Raw genomic sequence first — 13,866 nt, 5'->3', positions numbered from 1 at the left:
AGAGAGAGCGAGCGCGAGCACAGGCAGACATAGTGGAAGGCAGAGTCAGAGGGAGAAGCAGGCTCCCTGCGGAGCAAGGAGCCCGATGTGGGACTCGATCCCAGGATGCTGGGATCATGACCTGAGCCGAAGGCAGCTGCTTAACCAACTGAGCCACCCAGGCGTCCCTAATATTAAATAATTAAAAAAAAAAAAAAACTTGCAGGTGAAGAAGTTGGTTAATTTTGTGTTACCCATTTCAGCAAGTTTATTTGCTGGAAATTTATTTAATTTAGGGAGTAACTTCGATTAATATCCTATGAAGCTAGTATTTTGGTAAATACTGTTTAATAGTATGAATCTTTAGTGAATGGTAGATCATCAATACTTTAAATATTAAAGTAAGTATGTTTCTTTTTGTTTCTTTAAGCCTAGTTGTCTTTATAATTTGTTTTTTCCCTTTACAGCATTGATCATTCCATTTCCCCCAGTCATTCTTTTCCCCAGACCAGATGTTTTTATTCATTTAGCTCATCTTTATTGTGCCCCTAGAGAGCACATACTAGAAGTACAAAGATGAATAAAATAAAGTTCTGGCTCTCGAAGACCTAACTCGCTGATATATTTTTTTTTCCTAACTCATTGATTTGGTAGAGCAGGGGAGACATCTGTAAGGCACACCCCCTTACATCTTTATGTAATTTAGAGATCCATGATCAGCACTTTGCATTTACTTACTCAGTTGCACGAAAAGAATGTTCCTTTTTTTTTTTTTTTAAGATTTTATTTATTTATTTATTTAACACAGAAAGAGATCACAGGTAAGCAGAGATGCAGGCAGAGAGGGGGGACGCAGGCTTCTTGCTGAGCAGAAAGCCCAATGCAGCTGAAGGCAGAGGCTTAACCCACTGAGCCACCCAGACACCCCAAAAAGAATGTTCTTAATGTATATATTTTATAAAGACTTTATTCATTGTATCCAAGATGCCAACGATTATAAGGCACAGCATTACTTTATGTCCCACAGTGAAAAAAAAAACATATTGCCAAATATAATTTTGAAGGTGAATCCTCGGGGAGCCTAGGTGGCTCAGCCAGTTAAGTGTTTGCCTTTCACTTAGGTCATGATCTCAGGGTCCTGGAATCGAGCCCCACATTGGGCTCTCTGCTCAGCAGGGAGACTGCTTCTCCCTCTCCCCCTCCTTCTGTGCTCTCTCTCTCAAATAAATAAATTAAATCTTTAAAAAAAAAAAATAAAGGTGAATCCTGATTTCATAGAAGTAAAATATATGCATTCATTTATAAATAAATGTTTGCTAACTGTTAGTCTTGTATTTACTTATTTCTACTGCATTTATTGATTTGAGGACAACAAATGCTTATTAAATGACTACCCTATAATAAGTCCAGTGGATAACAGAATAATGAATAAGATACGGTCCCTTGCTCTTGAGGGATTATAGAGGAAGACAGATATGTGCAGACATTGCTAAAATAAAATTATGTTTGTTAAGGCAACTAAAATCAAATCACAGAAACTATAATACATTAAAGATAATTTTAAATTAAAGATAATAGATGGCTTTGGAAGAGTTATGAATTACCAACTTCAAAAATATTGCTAATTTTTTATTCTTTCATTGTCAGAAGCAGTTGAGGGATTAGTGGATAGGAGGGAGAAATGGAAAGAAATACTTATTTGGGGGTATGTATGTGTATTTTTTTTTAAAGAAGAGAATAGAGTTTGTTTTAAAGATGTTTTATGTTTTTCTCAGTTGTTATCTCCACAGGAGTTCTATTTCAAGGGAAAACAATTCTGATAGTTGTAATGTTTGTTTGCTTTGGAAATTTTACAAATTGAATTATACTCAGCCAAACATGTTTCTCTATGTGTGGATTTATTTATACAAGGGAAAACTGTTAACCTTAAGTTGGCATCTGTCTGTTGTCAGCAGCTGTGTTGGTTGGTCTACTCACTGTCTCTGTATGCACTTAAGGGAATGCAAGCTTGCTTTAATTTTGGCTTAAATAGCACTAGGAAAATTAATCTGTTAGTTTGTTTTTTCCTGAGGCTAATATAGGGGAAAATTGGATTAACTACAATTTATGGAAAGCAGTGCAAAAACAAAAAGGGCACCATATTTAGAGTCTAGAAACCCGAATTTGAATTCTGGTTTTGCCACATATTACACCTATGACGGTAAGCAAGCTGCTTCATCTTTTTGCCTTGGTTTCCTCGTGTGTTCAAAAATAACTATAACGATAATTATGCCACTTTGTAAGGCTAAGTTAAAATTTGATGTATAAAGGTTTTGTAAATTATATTACTTTTCAAGTATTGATAATTTTAGATTTTGCCTTTTAGTACAGTTGCGAAGAATATACTATGTAAGACTATATACATTTTTTTTTTAAGATTTTATTTATTTGACAGACAGAGATTACAAGTAGGCAGAGAGGCAGGCAGAGAGAGAGGAGGAAGCAGGCTCCCTGCTGAGCAAAGAGCCTGATGTGGGGCTCAATGCCAGGACCCTGGAATCATGACCTGAGCTGAAGGCAGAGGCTTTAACCCACTGAGCCACCCAGGCGCCCCAAGACTATATACATTTTAAAGAATTGAGTTTAGCAGCTTTGACTTATCTGTATTTGTATAAACTTTAGTCAAAAAAGGATGTCATTTTCTCCCTTTTAAGCATTTCAGAGACTTTTTTTTAAGAGAGAAAGGGAGGAGGGGGCAGAGGGAGAAGCAGAGAATCATAAGCAGGCTCCATGCTGGTTGTGGAGCACAGTTCTGGCCTGATATGGGGCTTGATCTGAAGACCCTGGGGTCATGACCTAGCTAAAATCCAGAATCAGATATTTAACAGACTGAGCCACCCAGGTGCCCCTCTCCTCTGCCTCCTGATAGGCTGTAATTTGCAGCTGATAGGAAGCTTTTAACTAAAGGATGAAAGTTGGTCATATTAAAGGAGACTAGGCTTCTTAGCCAGGATTGGTCTGGACTAGACTGGCAAACTTGGTCAACTGTCATGATGAAATCAGCATCATGAAGTCAACCCTCTACTTTTTGCAAGGCACCAAATTTGTACTAGTTCAAAGCAAGTTCAAAACCCTGAGTTGTTTAGGCATTTCATTTATTTCACCTGAGACTATAACCTCTTCCTGTCCACCTCCATCTCTTAGCAAAAAATCTGACACATGTTAGACACTCAGCAAATATCATGGGAATTGAAATGGAATGAAAACTGAAAATTATGCCAATTCCTAACATTAGCTTTCCTGAAAAGTCATCTCAATATTTTATGAAGCAAATTATGTAGACACAGTCACAGGCAGACTCTGTTTGGATGCAAGAGAAATTCTTAAGAGCAAGAAAGATCCCATGCTTAGTCATCATAAGGTCTCTTCTATGCCTCCTGTATTTTGACTGTTGGGGTACATTGGAAGGTCCTCAGCACTTGCAGCATTTGGCACAGTCAGCTAAAAGTAAAGTATGCACATTGAAAACTGCTGAAGAACTAGAATATTTAAGAGGAAGCTAATACAAATTTTCAGAGGTGCATTTTAAGTAAAATGTATTTTGATGATCTTAATTAAGCTATCTCAGCTAGGCAAGAAAATTAGATTTTGCCCTTTTGCCCTCCATGCAGTTCAAAAACATATGCTGTTTCTCATGTTAAGACCCTAAGACCCTAGCAGCTGTGCCAACAAGTCTGGTTTAGCGGGGAAATAAATAAATAAATAAATAAAGACTTAGTGGTATCTCTTTACAGATAAGCTTGTCAACAACTCTGTCCATCAATAGATCAGCCCTTTTGTGAACAGTTGTTCACTTCAGATATATGAATCAGAAGTTGGTGTGCTTAAGATATGCAGCTTGCTAGTAGGTGTAAGAATTGGAATTATGAATATGGAGTTCTGAATACCAAGGAGAGCAATGCTATGACAAACCTAGGTATTTGTGTTGCTTTTTGGCAGAATAACTCATACACTACTGTTCGTCATTGGAACTCTCTTTTGTCTGAATGGCATAGACATTTTCCTTTTACTTTCTATTGAGGTGACTTGTTAGGATTTACCTTGGAGCTCTGCATGGCTTTTTTTTTTTTTTTTTTCCCTACATGGCTTTTAAATCATTTCAGTTTAACAAGCATTTATTAGCTATTGAATTAAGTGCTAAGATTATAAATATGAATGAAGCTGGATTCCAGTTTTTAAGGCTTGCTATTTAAGGGAAGGACATGAACAGAATATTTCTTTTTTTTTTTTTTTTAAGATTTTATTTATTTATCTGCCACAGAGGGAGTGGGTGAGAGAGAGCACAAGCAAGGGGAACAGCAGGCAGAGTGAGAAGCAGGCCTCATGCTGAGCAGAGAGCCCAATGTGGCACTCGATCCTAGGACCCTGGGATCATGACCCGAGCTAAAGGCAGACACTTAACAGACTGAGCCACCCAGGTGTCCCAGAATATTTCAATATAATATATTAAGCATATAAGTATGCAAGAAGAGAGTTAGCTAGCCCAGCCACAGGGAACCAGGAAAGGGCTCAGAGATTAGTATTTGTAAGGACAAATTGTAAGGAAACTGAAACTCCAAGAAAATATCAGAGAGTTTACTATCATTGCTACTTCCACCACTGTATATTTATAAAATAGTTAATATTTTTCAAAACTAAGAGAAATGAAGTGATATAATTAAGATTACAAATGCTGTGTAAGTATTAGGGGAGGAAAAAAACCCTAGGTCTTCTGATTTTATCCAGAGCCCTTTCCATTACATCATATTCCTTAGTGAAGCCATGCAGATGCAGAGAAATGAGGGGGAAATGCCTAAGAAAAGAGTTGGTCTCTGGTCACTAAACCCAAGAGACTATCAACGGCTTTAAGGGATGTAATGGTAAAGAATGAACCGTCATGCTGTAATGAAATGGATTATCATGCTTCTAGAATCTTATGAATCTGATGAATCTTTCTTTCTGATCTCAAGACACTGTTGATGGTTGTTATCTTCAGAGAGGGGAAAGCTGTGGACATGGTTGGGAATCAGTGGTCTAGGAGTAGGAAATATTTTACTTTTTATTTTGTGCATTTTAGTGCTGCTTAAGTTTTATTACCTGATACATTACTGTTTAGTAAAAACATGTTGATAGGGATTTCTGTATAGTGGGATTATAGGCCAATTAAAATTTTTAAATTAAAATATTACATAGTACATGCTAATAAATTTCATCTGAAAAGTTACTGCTGAGTAGGCTGACAGGGACAGAGTGGATTTTCCATAGGTCCACCTAGAAACTATTTTTATAACATCCTTAGAACAGCAGTGGCACTATAAAACCAGTATTCCCTTATTTCTATGGAAAAATGAATATTAAATTATAGATAAGGATGTGAGATACTTCATTTTCCACAGTCTTAGAAAATCCCTCTATCATAGATACAAGTACACATTTGCTCCGGGGGTAAACAGTTTTCCTGAGTGAAAGAGATGCTCTGGCAGGGTGTGACAAGAGTGGGAATCAGATTTGAATTGTTGTATTTGTTACTTTAGACAGGACTGTGCCATGAGAGGTACTTTGAGGACCTTTACCCACCAAAAGCAGGGAAAAGCTAGCAGTGGTTGGCTGAATAACTGGTTTCTTTGTAAAAAAAAAAAAAAAAAAAAATTTTAATGAGGGAACTCCTCACAATGATCAGTTGGTGCTTATTATCATTCTAAAGTCATTTTAGTCTTTTTTTTTTTTTTAAGATTTTATCTAGTCATTTGACAGAGATCACAAGCAGGCAGAGAGGCAGGCAGAGAGAGGGGGAAGCCAGCTTCCCGCCCAGCAGAGAACCCGATGTGGGGCTTGATCCCAGGACTCTGAGACATGACCCAAGCCAAAGGCAGAGGCCCAACCCACTGAGCTATGCAGGCGCCCCGCCATTTTAGTCTTTTAATAATGATATGCTTGTTATACAGTGAAATTGCAGTTTTATAAGATGCCAGAACAGCTATGGCATATAATTTGTGCAGTGTTTATCCTGTCCTTGGAAAAGATGGAAAATGCATGCCTGAACTAGGAATACACAGCTTTTCTGGAAAATTATAAAAATGCTAAAGGAATTTTTTTTTATGGTGGCATTGTTGAAAAGGGATTAATTTTTCTTAAAAAGGGCCAGAATGCTCTGGCTATAATACAAGTATTTGGTTAGTGTGTTTGTGGCCTGTGAGTAAAAGATGAAATACCGAGTATTGGATTGGGAGTATAAATCATCATCCTTGGCAAGAGCAAAGTTTGCTCTTTCTCCTGTTGTGTCTGGACAGTTACCAGGGCCTGTGGGGAGCTTGGCCATCTAGTTCTCAGAGTCCCAGAGAATATTAAAGCATTTACATAAAGTTGGGACAGCAGTAGTCTGATCTCAGTTGTTCGTTGTTTAGTTTATTTTGTAATTTTTTTATGGGTGAGATTTTTATATTTGGGGGAATTATAAAACATTGTTAAATGTGGGAAGGGAAAGGATTTTTATAATTTTTAATAACCTTTTATAGTTCTTACCACTAAAAATAATCAATACCCATATGAAATTATGTATGGAGTACATTTGAGAACCAGAAATTAGCCTTTCCGTCCCAGTCTGGGCATTCAGAATAGCTTGCTGGACTTTCCATTTATTGTGTTTCAGTGATTCTAAGAGTTTTTTTTCAGATTTAAGAGAAGTTCTAAAATAATGATATGTCTTATAATCATTATTGGCCTGAATTAAAGTAGGATTACTTCAGAGAGGTTTTGCATATTCCTCCTTCAGTCATTTGCATGACTACCAACCTGGGACCATTTTAAATTAAATTCTCTGTTTAAGAGTTTGTTATTAATCTCACAGGTAGTATGAACTCAGAGTATAAAGCAGTGTAAGAACTGTCTTTGAGTTAACATTCCCTCTACTTGGTGCCTAGTACTTGAAAGGTAGAGATTTTGCTGTTTCTTTCTGCATGGTGGGTTTATTTTCCATTTATCCTTCTCTTCATTTGTAGCCTTTCTTTTGTTTCAGCTTTATTTGAGAAGTTTCCGGGTTTTTTTCTTGTGGTACACGAAAAAACAATGCATCTTATAGTAGATGGTGGCTTAGATTTGAGAAAAGACCCATCAAGACATTTGGTTAGGCCTTTACTTAAGCATCGTTCTTTGGCACTTGTTTATTTTTATGGTAGACACACTTCTAAGACACAATGTCATTGTTATACACATTTTTTTGTTCATTCCTCATTGGTGATCTTCAAACTTGAATGTGCATAAGAATCAACTGGGGAGTGAAAACTATTTCCAGGCCCAAAGTTCTTTTTCTGTGGACCTAGGTGAGTGCTCGCTTCGGCAGCACATATACTAAAATCTGTGGACCTAGGTGATACCCTCTCATCTGCACTTTTGACAAATACCCTCAAGGTATCCACACTTAGAGAAAAACTAATTGCATTCTCTATCCCTAAGTGAATACTCATGGTTTCAACTGCCATCTGTATTTATTGATGACTTTAAATTTTTATGTTGAGTCTAAACCATTTTTCTTGGATGCCAAATCCATCTCTACAACTGATGTGGCTCTATTAAAGGCAGAATACTCTCTGACCCAGGCTGCCTTGGTTCAAGTCCCAGCTCAGCCACTTAATAGTTGTGTGACCTTGAGCAAAGTTAGCTTCTCAGGTGCCTCATGTAAAATGAAATTTGAATACCTCAGAGGGTCGCCTTGATAATTCAGTGGATTCACTCATACAAAGTTCTTTGACCAGAGTCTGGCACATGAGAAGTTCAGTGTAAGTGTTGGCTGTTTTTATGTTGTTATTATTCCAGAAGCACCTCAAACATGTCTAAAATGAACCTTTTATACACCTCCAACACCCTCCATCTGTTTTCTCCTTTGACTACAGTTTTATTTAATTTCTCCCTATCACTGATTTTCCTCATTTGGGTCATACATTCTATGAATTCAACATCATATTTATCTCTAATTTGTCCTCTCCTTTATTTCTTTGTTTTTTCCTTTCCTTTTCTTTCTTTCTTTCTTTTTTTAGAGAGAGCATGGATACTTGCACAGTGGGGGTGGGGAGGGGCAGAAGGAGGGGGAGGAAGTCTCAAGCAGGCTCTATACCCAGCACAGAACTGAAGGTGAGGGGGTGGGGGGTGGGCCTCAATCTCACAACCCTGAGATCATGACCTGAGCTGAGTCGGACACTTAACTGACCAAGCCCAGGTGCCCCTTATCCCCTCCTTTCTATTCCCACTTCTGTTGCTTTGGTTTAGGTCTCTATCCCCTCTCACAGAGTTTTGGAATAGCCTCCTAAATGGACTTCTAGCCTCTGGTTGTTTTTCTTCATTCAGAGCTCACAGAAATCTTTATCAAAGGCAATCAGATCCTGCCATTCGGTCTGCTGGTTTGATAAACATGGTAAAATCCAAACACGTGCCTGGCATACAAATCTCCTTTGAGCTAGTTTTTGCCTCCCTGTTCTGCAACACTCATTTATCATCTTCCCGCTTTATATATTACTTGTAGTAGATTCTCTCTTGCTTTTATAACTTTGCATAAACAAGCAGTATAGCATGGGAGTCAATAGTGTGCGCTCTAGAGCCAGACTGCTTAAGTCCAAATCCTGACTTTGCAGCTTAACTAGTTGTGTGAACTTGGGCAAAACACTTTTTCTGTGCCAGTTTCCTAATCTTTAAAATGGGAATAGTCGTGCCTCATAGATATGTTATGAGGATTTTACTAAGTTAATTTACATAAGCATTCAATAAATATAAAGTATTGTTTTTATTATTACCATGCTGTTTCCTTTGACTGTACACTTGATCTTCTCCACTAACCATTCTCTCACTGTCTTTTGCCTATCAGGTCCTATTCATTCATCTGTCATAAAGAGCTACCTCCTCAGTGCACTTGGGCGAGGCTCAGTCGGTTAAGGGACCAGCTCTTGATTTTGGCTCTGGTCATGATCACGGGGTCCTGGGATCAAACCCCTAGTTGGGCTCTGTGCTCAGTCTGTTTGAGGATTCTAACTCTCTCTCCCTCAGCCCCACCCCCTACCACCACTTGCATACTCTCTCTCTCTCAAGTGAATAAATAAATCTTAAAAAAAAAAAAAAAAAAAAACACTACCTCCTCCAGAAAGCCATTCTGAAATACCCACATTCTCTTATGATGATCCTCTGGGTTCCCATAGCACCCTTTTGTGGTATAATTAAACTCTGAATGCTTTAAGGGCTACCAGTATTGTTCATATGTATTTTTCATCTCTGAATGGCCAGAGAATGAGACTTAATTGTTTTATTCTTTCTTATTTGCTATAGATTAAGAAACCCAAAAGAGGAGGGATACTCTATTAGAGACAAGTACACAGATGCTCATAAGCAGACTGGAAAGCAGGAAATAGCAAGAGGTGAAAAGACAGAAAACAAAATCTAAGTCTGGAGCTTTCCAGTGAAGGGACAGACCGTCCAGGAAGTATCAGTGTGGTTCTCCAAGTATCATAGTATATAATTAAAAAGCTATGATAATATCCTAAGTCATCCCAAAGATCAAATTGTATAGAGTATACTTGGCCTAAAAGGAAGGAAAGTAGCTTAAACATTTTAGAAATATTTCTTTTAAAACCAGTTGAAATTAATTTTGGCAATTATGTAGATGAGCTTTAATTATTTATAATTGTCCAACAGCTCACGCTCCTTGGGCAGCCTGAGTAATCATTGCACTCCTGTAATTAATTCTGGCCATTGAATGTGCCCAATTTGTGTATGTGGATATTGGCTGGGGTGGGGGGGAGGGTGGGAGCAGATTGTAATAGGCTAACAAAGTGAATTTGTGACAATTAATATGAGCACTGTTAGCTTTAAAATTCATTATTTGTTGACTCAAATTTCTAAGTTCTTTATACATTTACTAATATTGCCATCAACCTTTCTAAGGAAAAATGGTTAGAAACAGATTTAAGCTCAACAGACAAATATAATGAACATTGTAAGAATGTTGAAACTCTTTCAAAATAACTGACTTAAAAGAAAGTTAGAACTTTCTGAAAAAATATTACCAGTAATAATTTAAAATCCTAAGATTTATGATTTGCTTACTTAAGTAAAATATTATAATAAAACATTGTATACAAAATACATACCAAGGTACAGTATGTTACTATTTTTACCACTTAAGACAGTATTTATAAATTGTTGGATTTAACCATAACAAATATTAGCATAGAGTAGTAGGGAAAAGTTGCTGATCTAACAAATTAGTTTCAGGGGATTCATTTTACAATTTTTTTTTTCTTTGATTAGGCCCTGAGGATACAATGCCCCTTTGCAGAACACAGCAGTTTGGACTGCAGGAACTTACAAAAGAAATAAACATAATTGCCTTCCCTGAGTTTCTATTGATATAGGAGACATAAGACCCCTAAAAATGAGATGTAAGTGCCCCAACACATATCCATATAAATTATCAATATTGTACATCTTCAGCTATTTTCTTCCTCTGCAGAAATCTAGTTGAGGAAACTATTTGCATGAAAATACTTGTTATTATAAAACTGATATGTATTTATTATAAACAATGTAGAAGTAGGTTGAAATAAGAAAAATGACGGTCTCTTGTTCATCTATTAACATTTTAATATATTTAATAGTCTTTTATATATGCTTTATCACTTTTAAAAATTGGACTGTAATTATATAATTTTATGTTCTTCTTTATTTACTTTATATTAGATCAGAAGGATTTTCTCATGAACTAAATATTCAAGATAAAACTACAGGTAAAGATGATGGGGAGTCTAATCATTTAAGTGATCTCAGACATTGTAAAGTCTGAAACTTACTGGATTCAGATTCAATAAGGAAATTTCTAACTTTCTAATTAGATAAAATGTTCATTAAGTCTAGATATTTTAAATTCAGCAATTGATAAGTTTGCTTGGAAATCAGCTCTTATTACAAGGCATTGAGTTGAATTAACTGTTCACATAACAATTAGATGCTCTGTTTTAATTTATAAAATAGTTGTAGAAGATTGGCATTACTTTATATTCTTTAAAAAAAAAACTTCAATATGGTTTTACTCATATAATCATATTTCTCCTCTCCAGACTCATTTAAGATAATGAATGTGAGAGGAATGCACAAGAGCACTTCCCCAAAGCCATTGGCTGGGAAAGAAAATGGGAGGGGCTGTTTTCCTGAGTTCTTGTATCCAGCAGGGCTCAAAAACTGGAGCTGTAGAGGTCAGCGGGGCTTGGCTAGGATAGAGCTCTGAGGGCACTGCCTTGCTCCTGCAAAGAAGTCAGGCAAACAACCCAGAGGCAGACCTGTGGAAATAGCCATCTGAGGAACGCCTCTGAGGAATTTACACACAGTGAGGAGATAATTCACTCTTCCTAGAGCTGCCCCTGAGAGGTAGCTTCAGGAGATACCTCTCTAGGGACAAAGGAGCAGGAGCAGGTGGGCACTATGTCTCCCCCCCACTCCTCATCGTAAACCCAGAGCCACCTGTGGAGGGCAGCTCACCTCAACACTAGCTGCCTAGCTTGCTTGCAACAAATCCCACACCTCTGTGCTCTGGTGCAACAGTCCTTCTCAGTCAAACCTCCCTCAGTCCTAGAATGGTGAGACTCTCCCCCAGAAGATCAGCACACGCCTCTGCCCACACCACATGCCTAAAGCCTGGAGTCTTCAAGGTCAGCAGGCTTGGCTTGGCTAGATCCAGGAGGGCACTGCGCTGCCCCCAGAGAGAAGGCAGACAAACAAGCTGGAGCCAGATAGTGTGGAAACAGTGATCTGAGAAATGCCTAGGACACACAGAAAGGAGATTATTTGCTCTTCTTGGAGTGATTTTCTGAGAGCAACGGGCACAGAGTCCCCTCTCTAGGGACAAAGGAGCAAGCGGGCATCATTTCCCTCCCCACCCTCAGCATAAACACAAAGACACCTGTCATAATCAGTACAGCGCCAAAACTGGCTGCCTAACCGGCTTATACCAAGTCCCACAACCCTGCATTTCGTTGGTACTGCCCTGCTTGATCAAGTTTGCCTCAGTGCCAGCACAGTGGGCCCCTTCCCCAGAAGATCAGCAGAAACCCCTGCCCACATCACCAGAGAATTCTGCAGGGCTTATTTCTACTGGAAGTAGTAGCAGGTCTCATTTAACAAGTAGACCAGAGTATGCCTAGTTGAAACATACCACATTCTGGCCAAGGACACAACACTGCCCATTGCAGGCAAGGAGAGCCTCTGCATACAACTGGCCTAAAGGATAGAGCAGCCAAAACACAGCAGCAGAGTACATGCAGCAAACACTAGAAACTTACCCTGAAACACCAGGCCCTGCACACTACATGACCTTTCCTTCATTAAGCCATTACTCTTAGGAGCAGGAAACAGAACAGGCTTTTTTAACCCACAGAAGAAGATGGAGACTAAGACAAATGCCAAGACAGAGGAATTCATCTTGAAAGAACAAGATAAGGTCATGGCCAAAGACCTAAGTGAAACATATAAGTAACATGCCTGATAGAGAATTTAAAGCAACAATCATAAGGATACTCTCTGGGCTTGAGAAAAGAGTGGAAGATTTTGGGGCAGGGGGGCCTTACTACAGAGATAAAAGAGTTAAAAAGCAGTCAGAAATGAAAAATGCAATAACTGAAATTCGAAACAGACATGATGCAGTGAGCACAAGTGAAGAAGCAGAGGAATGAGTAAGTGATATAGAAGATAAAATAATGGAAAATATTGAAGCTGAACAAAAGAAAGAACTGTTGTGGAACACAAGAATAGACCTAGGGAATTTGGTGACTCTATCAAACGTAATAACATTCATATTAAAAGAGTCCCAGAAGAAGAGAGACAGAAAGGGGGCAGGAAATTTATTTGAGGAAATAGTAGCTGAAAACTTCTCTAATCTGAGAAAGGAAACATATCCAGATCCAGGAGACAGAGGACTCCCCTCAGAATCAACAAAAGCAGGCCAACACAAAGACATAATGTAATTAAATTTGCAAAATATAAAGATAAAAAAAACCCTAAAAGCAGAAAGAAGTCCCTAACTTACAAGGGAGTACCCATTTGGCTAGCTGCAGATCTCTCAGCAGAAACTTGCCAAACCAGAAAGGAGTGGAATGAGGTAGCCAATGTGCTGAATGGGAAAAATCTGCAGCCAAGAATACTCTATCCAGCAAAGCTATCACTCAAAGTAGAAGGAAAGATAAAGAGCTTCCCAGACAAAAAATAAAGGAGTTCATGACCACTGAACCAACCCTGCAAGAAATTTTAAAGGGGACTCTGAGTGGAAAGGAAGGACCAAAAGTGACAAAGACTAGAAAGGAACAGGACAAATCTCCAGAAACAAAAACAAACAAGTAATAAAATGGCACGAAATACATATCCATCAGTAACTACTCTGAATGTAAATGGACTAAATGCTCCAACCAAAAGACATAGGTGTCAGAATGGATTATTAAAAAAATAAAAGAGGTGCATCTATATGATGCCAATAAGAGACTCATCATAGACCTGAAGACACCTGCAGATTCAAAGTGAGGGGATGGAGAAGCATTTGTCATGCAAACGGATATCCAAAGAAAGCTGGAATAATAATACTTCTATCAGACAAAGTAAATTTTATTTATTTTTTTTAAGATTTTATTTATTTATTTGACAGGCAGAGATTACAAGTAGGCATAGAGGCAGGCAGAGAGAGGAGGAAGCAGGCTCCCTGCTGAGCAGAGAGCCCGATGCGGGGCTCGATCCCAGGACTGTGGGATCATGACCTGAGCCGAAGGCAGAGGCTTTAACCCACTGAGCCACCCAGGCGCCCCCAAAGTAAATTTTAAACCAAAGACTAACAAGAGATGAAGAAGGGTA

General features: G+C 38.3%; 1 protein-coding gene across 18 annotated transcripts in view; it reads left to right on the top strand.

Annotated features, from left to right (window-relative positions):
- CEP57L1 (centrosomal protein 57 like 1) overlaps positions 1-13,866 on the top strand; it is a 73,933-nt gene that overhangs the window by 18,566 nt on the left and 41,501 nt on the right. For 7 of the 18 annotated variants that reach the window (XM_082732041.1, XM_082732039.1, XM_082732043.1 and 4 more), the window contains exon 2: positions 10,288-10,418. The exons of the other annotated variants lie outside the window; for them this stretch is intronic. Coding sequence is in view for 1 of the 7 variants with exons in the window: in XM_082732034.1 (XP_082588160.1) it covers positions 10,412-10,418 (7 nt within the window). In the remaining 6 variants the exon portion in view is untranslated. The remainder of the gene's footprint in view (positions 1-10,287; positions 10,419-13,866) is intronic. 18 annotated transcript variants of the gene reach the window in all.

Source organism: Mustela nivalis, assembly GCF_964662115.1.
Source record: "Mustela nivalis genome assembly, chromosome: 5".
Taxonomy (NCBI): Eukaryota; Metazoa; Chordata; class Mammalia; order Carnivora; family Mustelidae; genus Mustela; species Mustela nivalis.
This window is presented reverse-complemented; position numbering and strand designations above follow the sequence as displayed.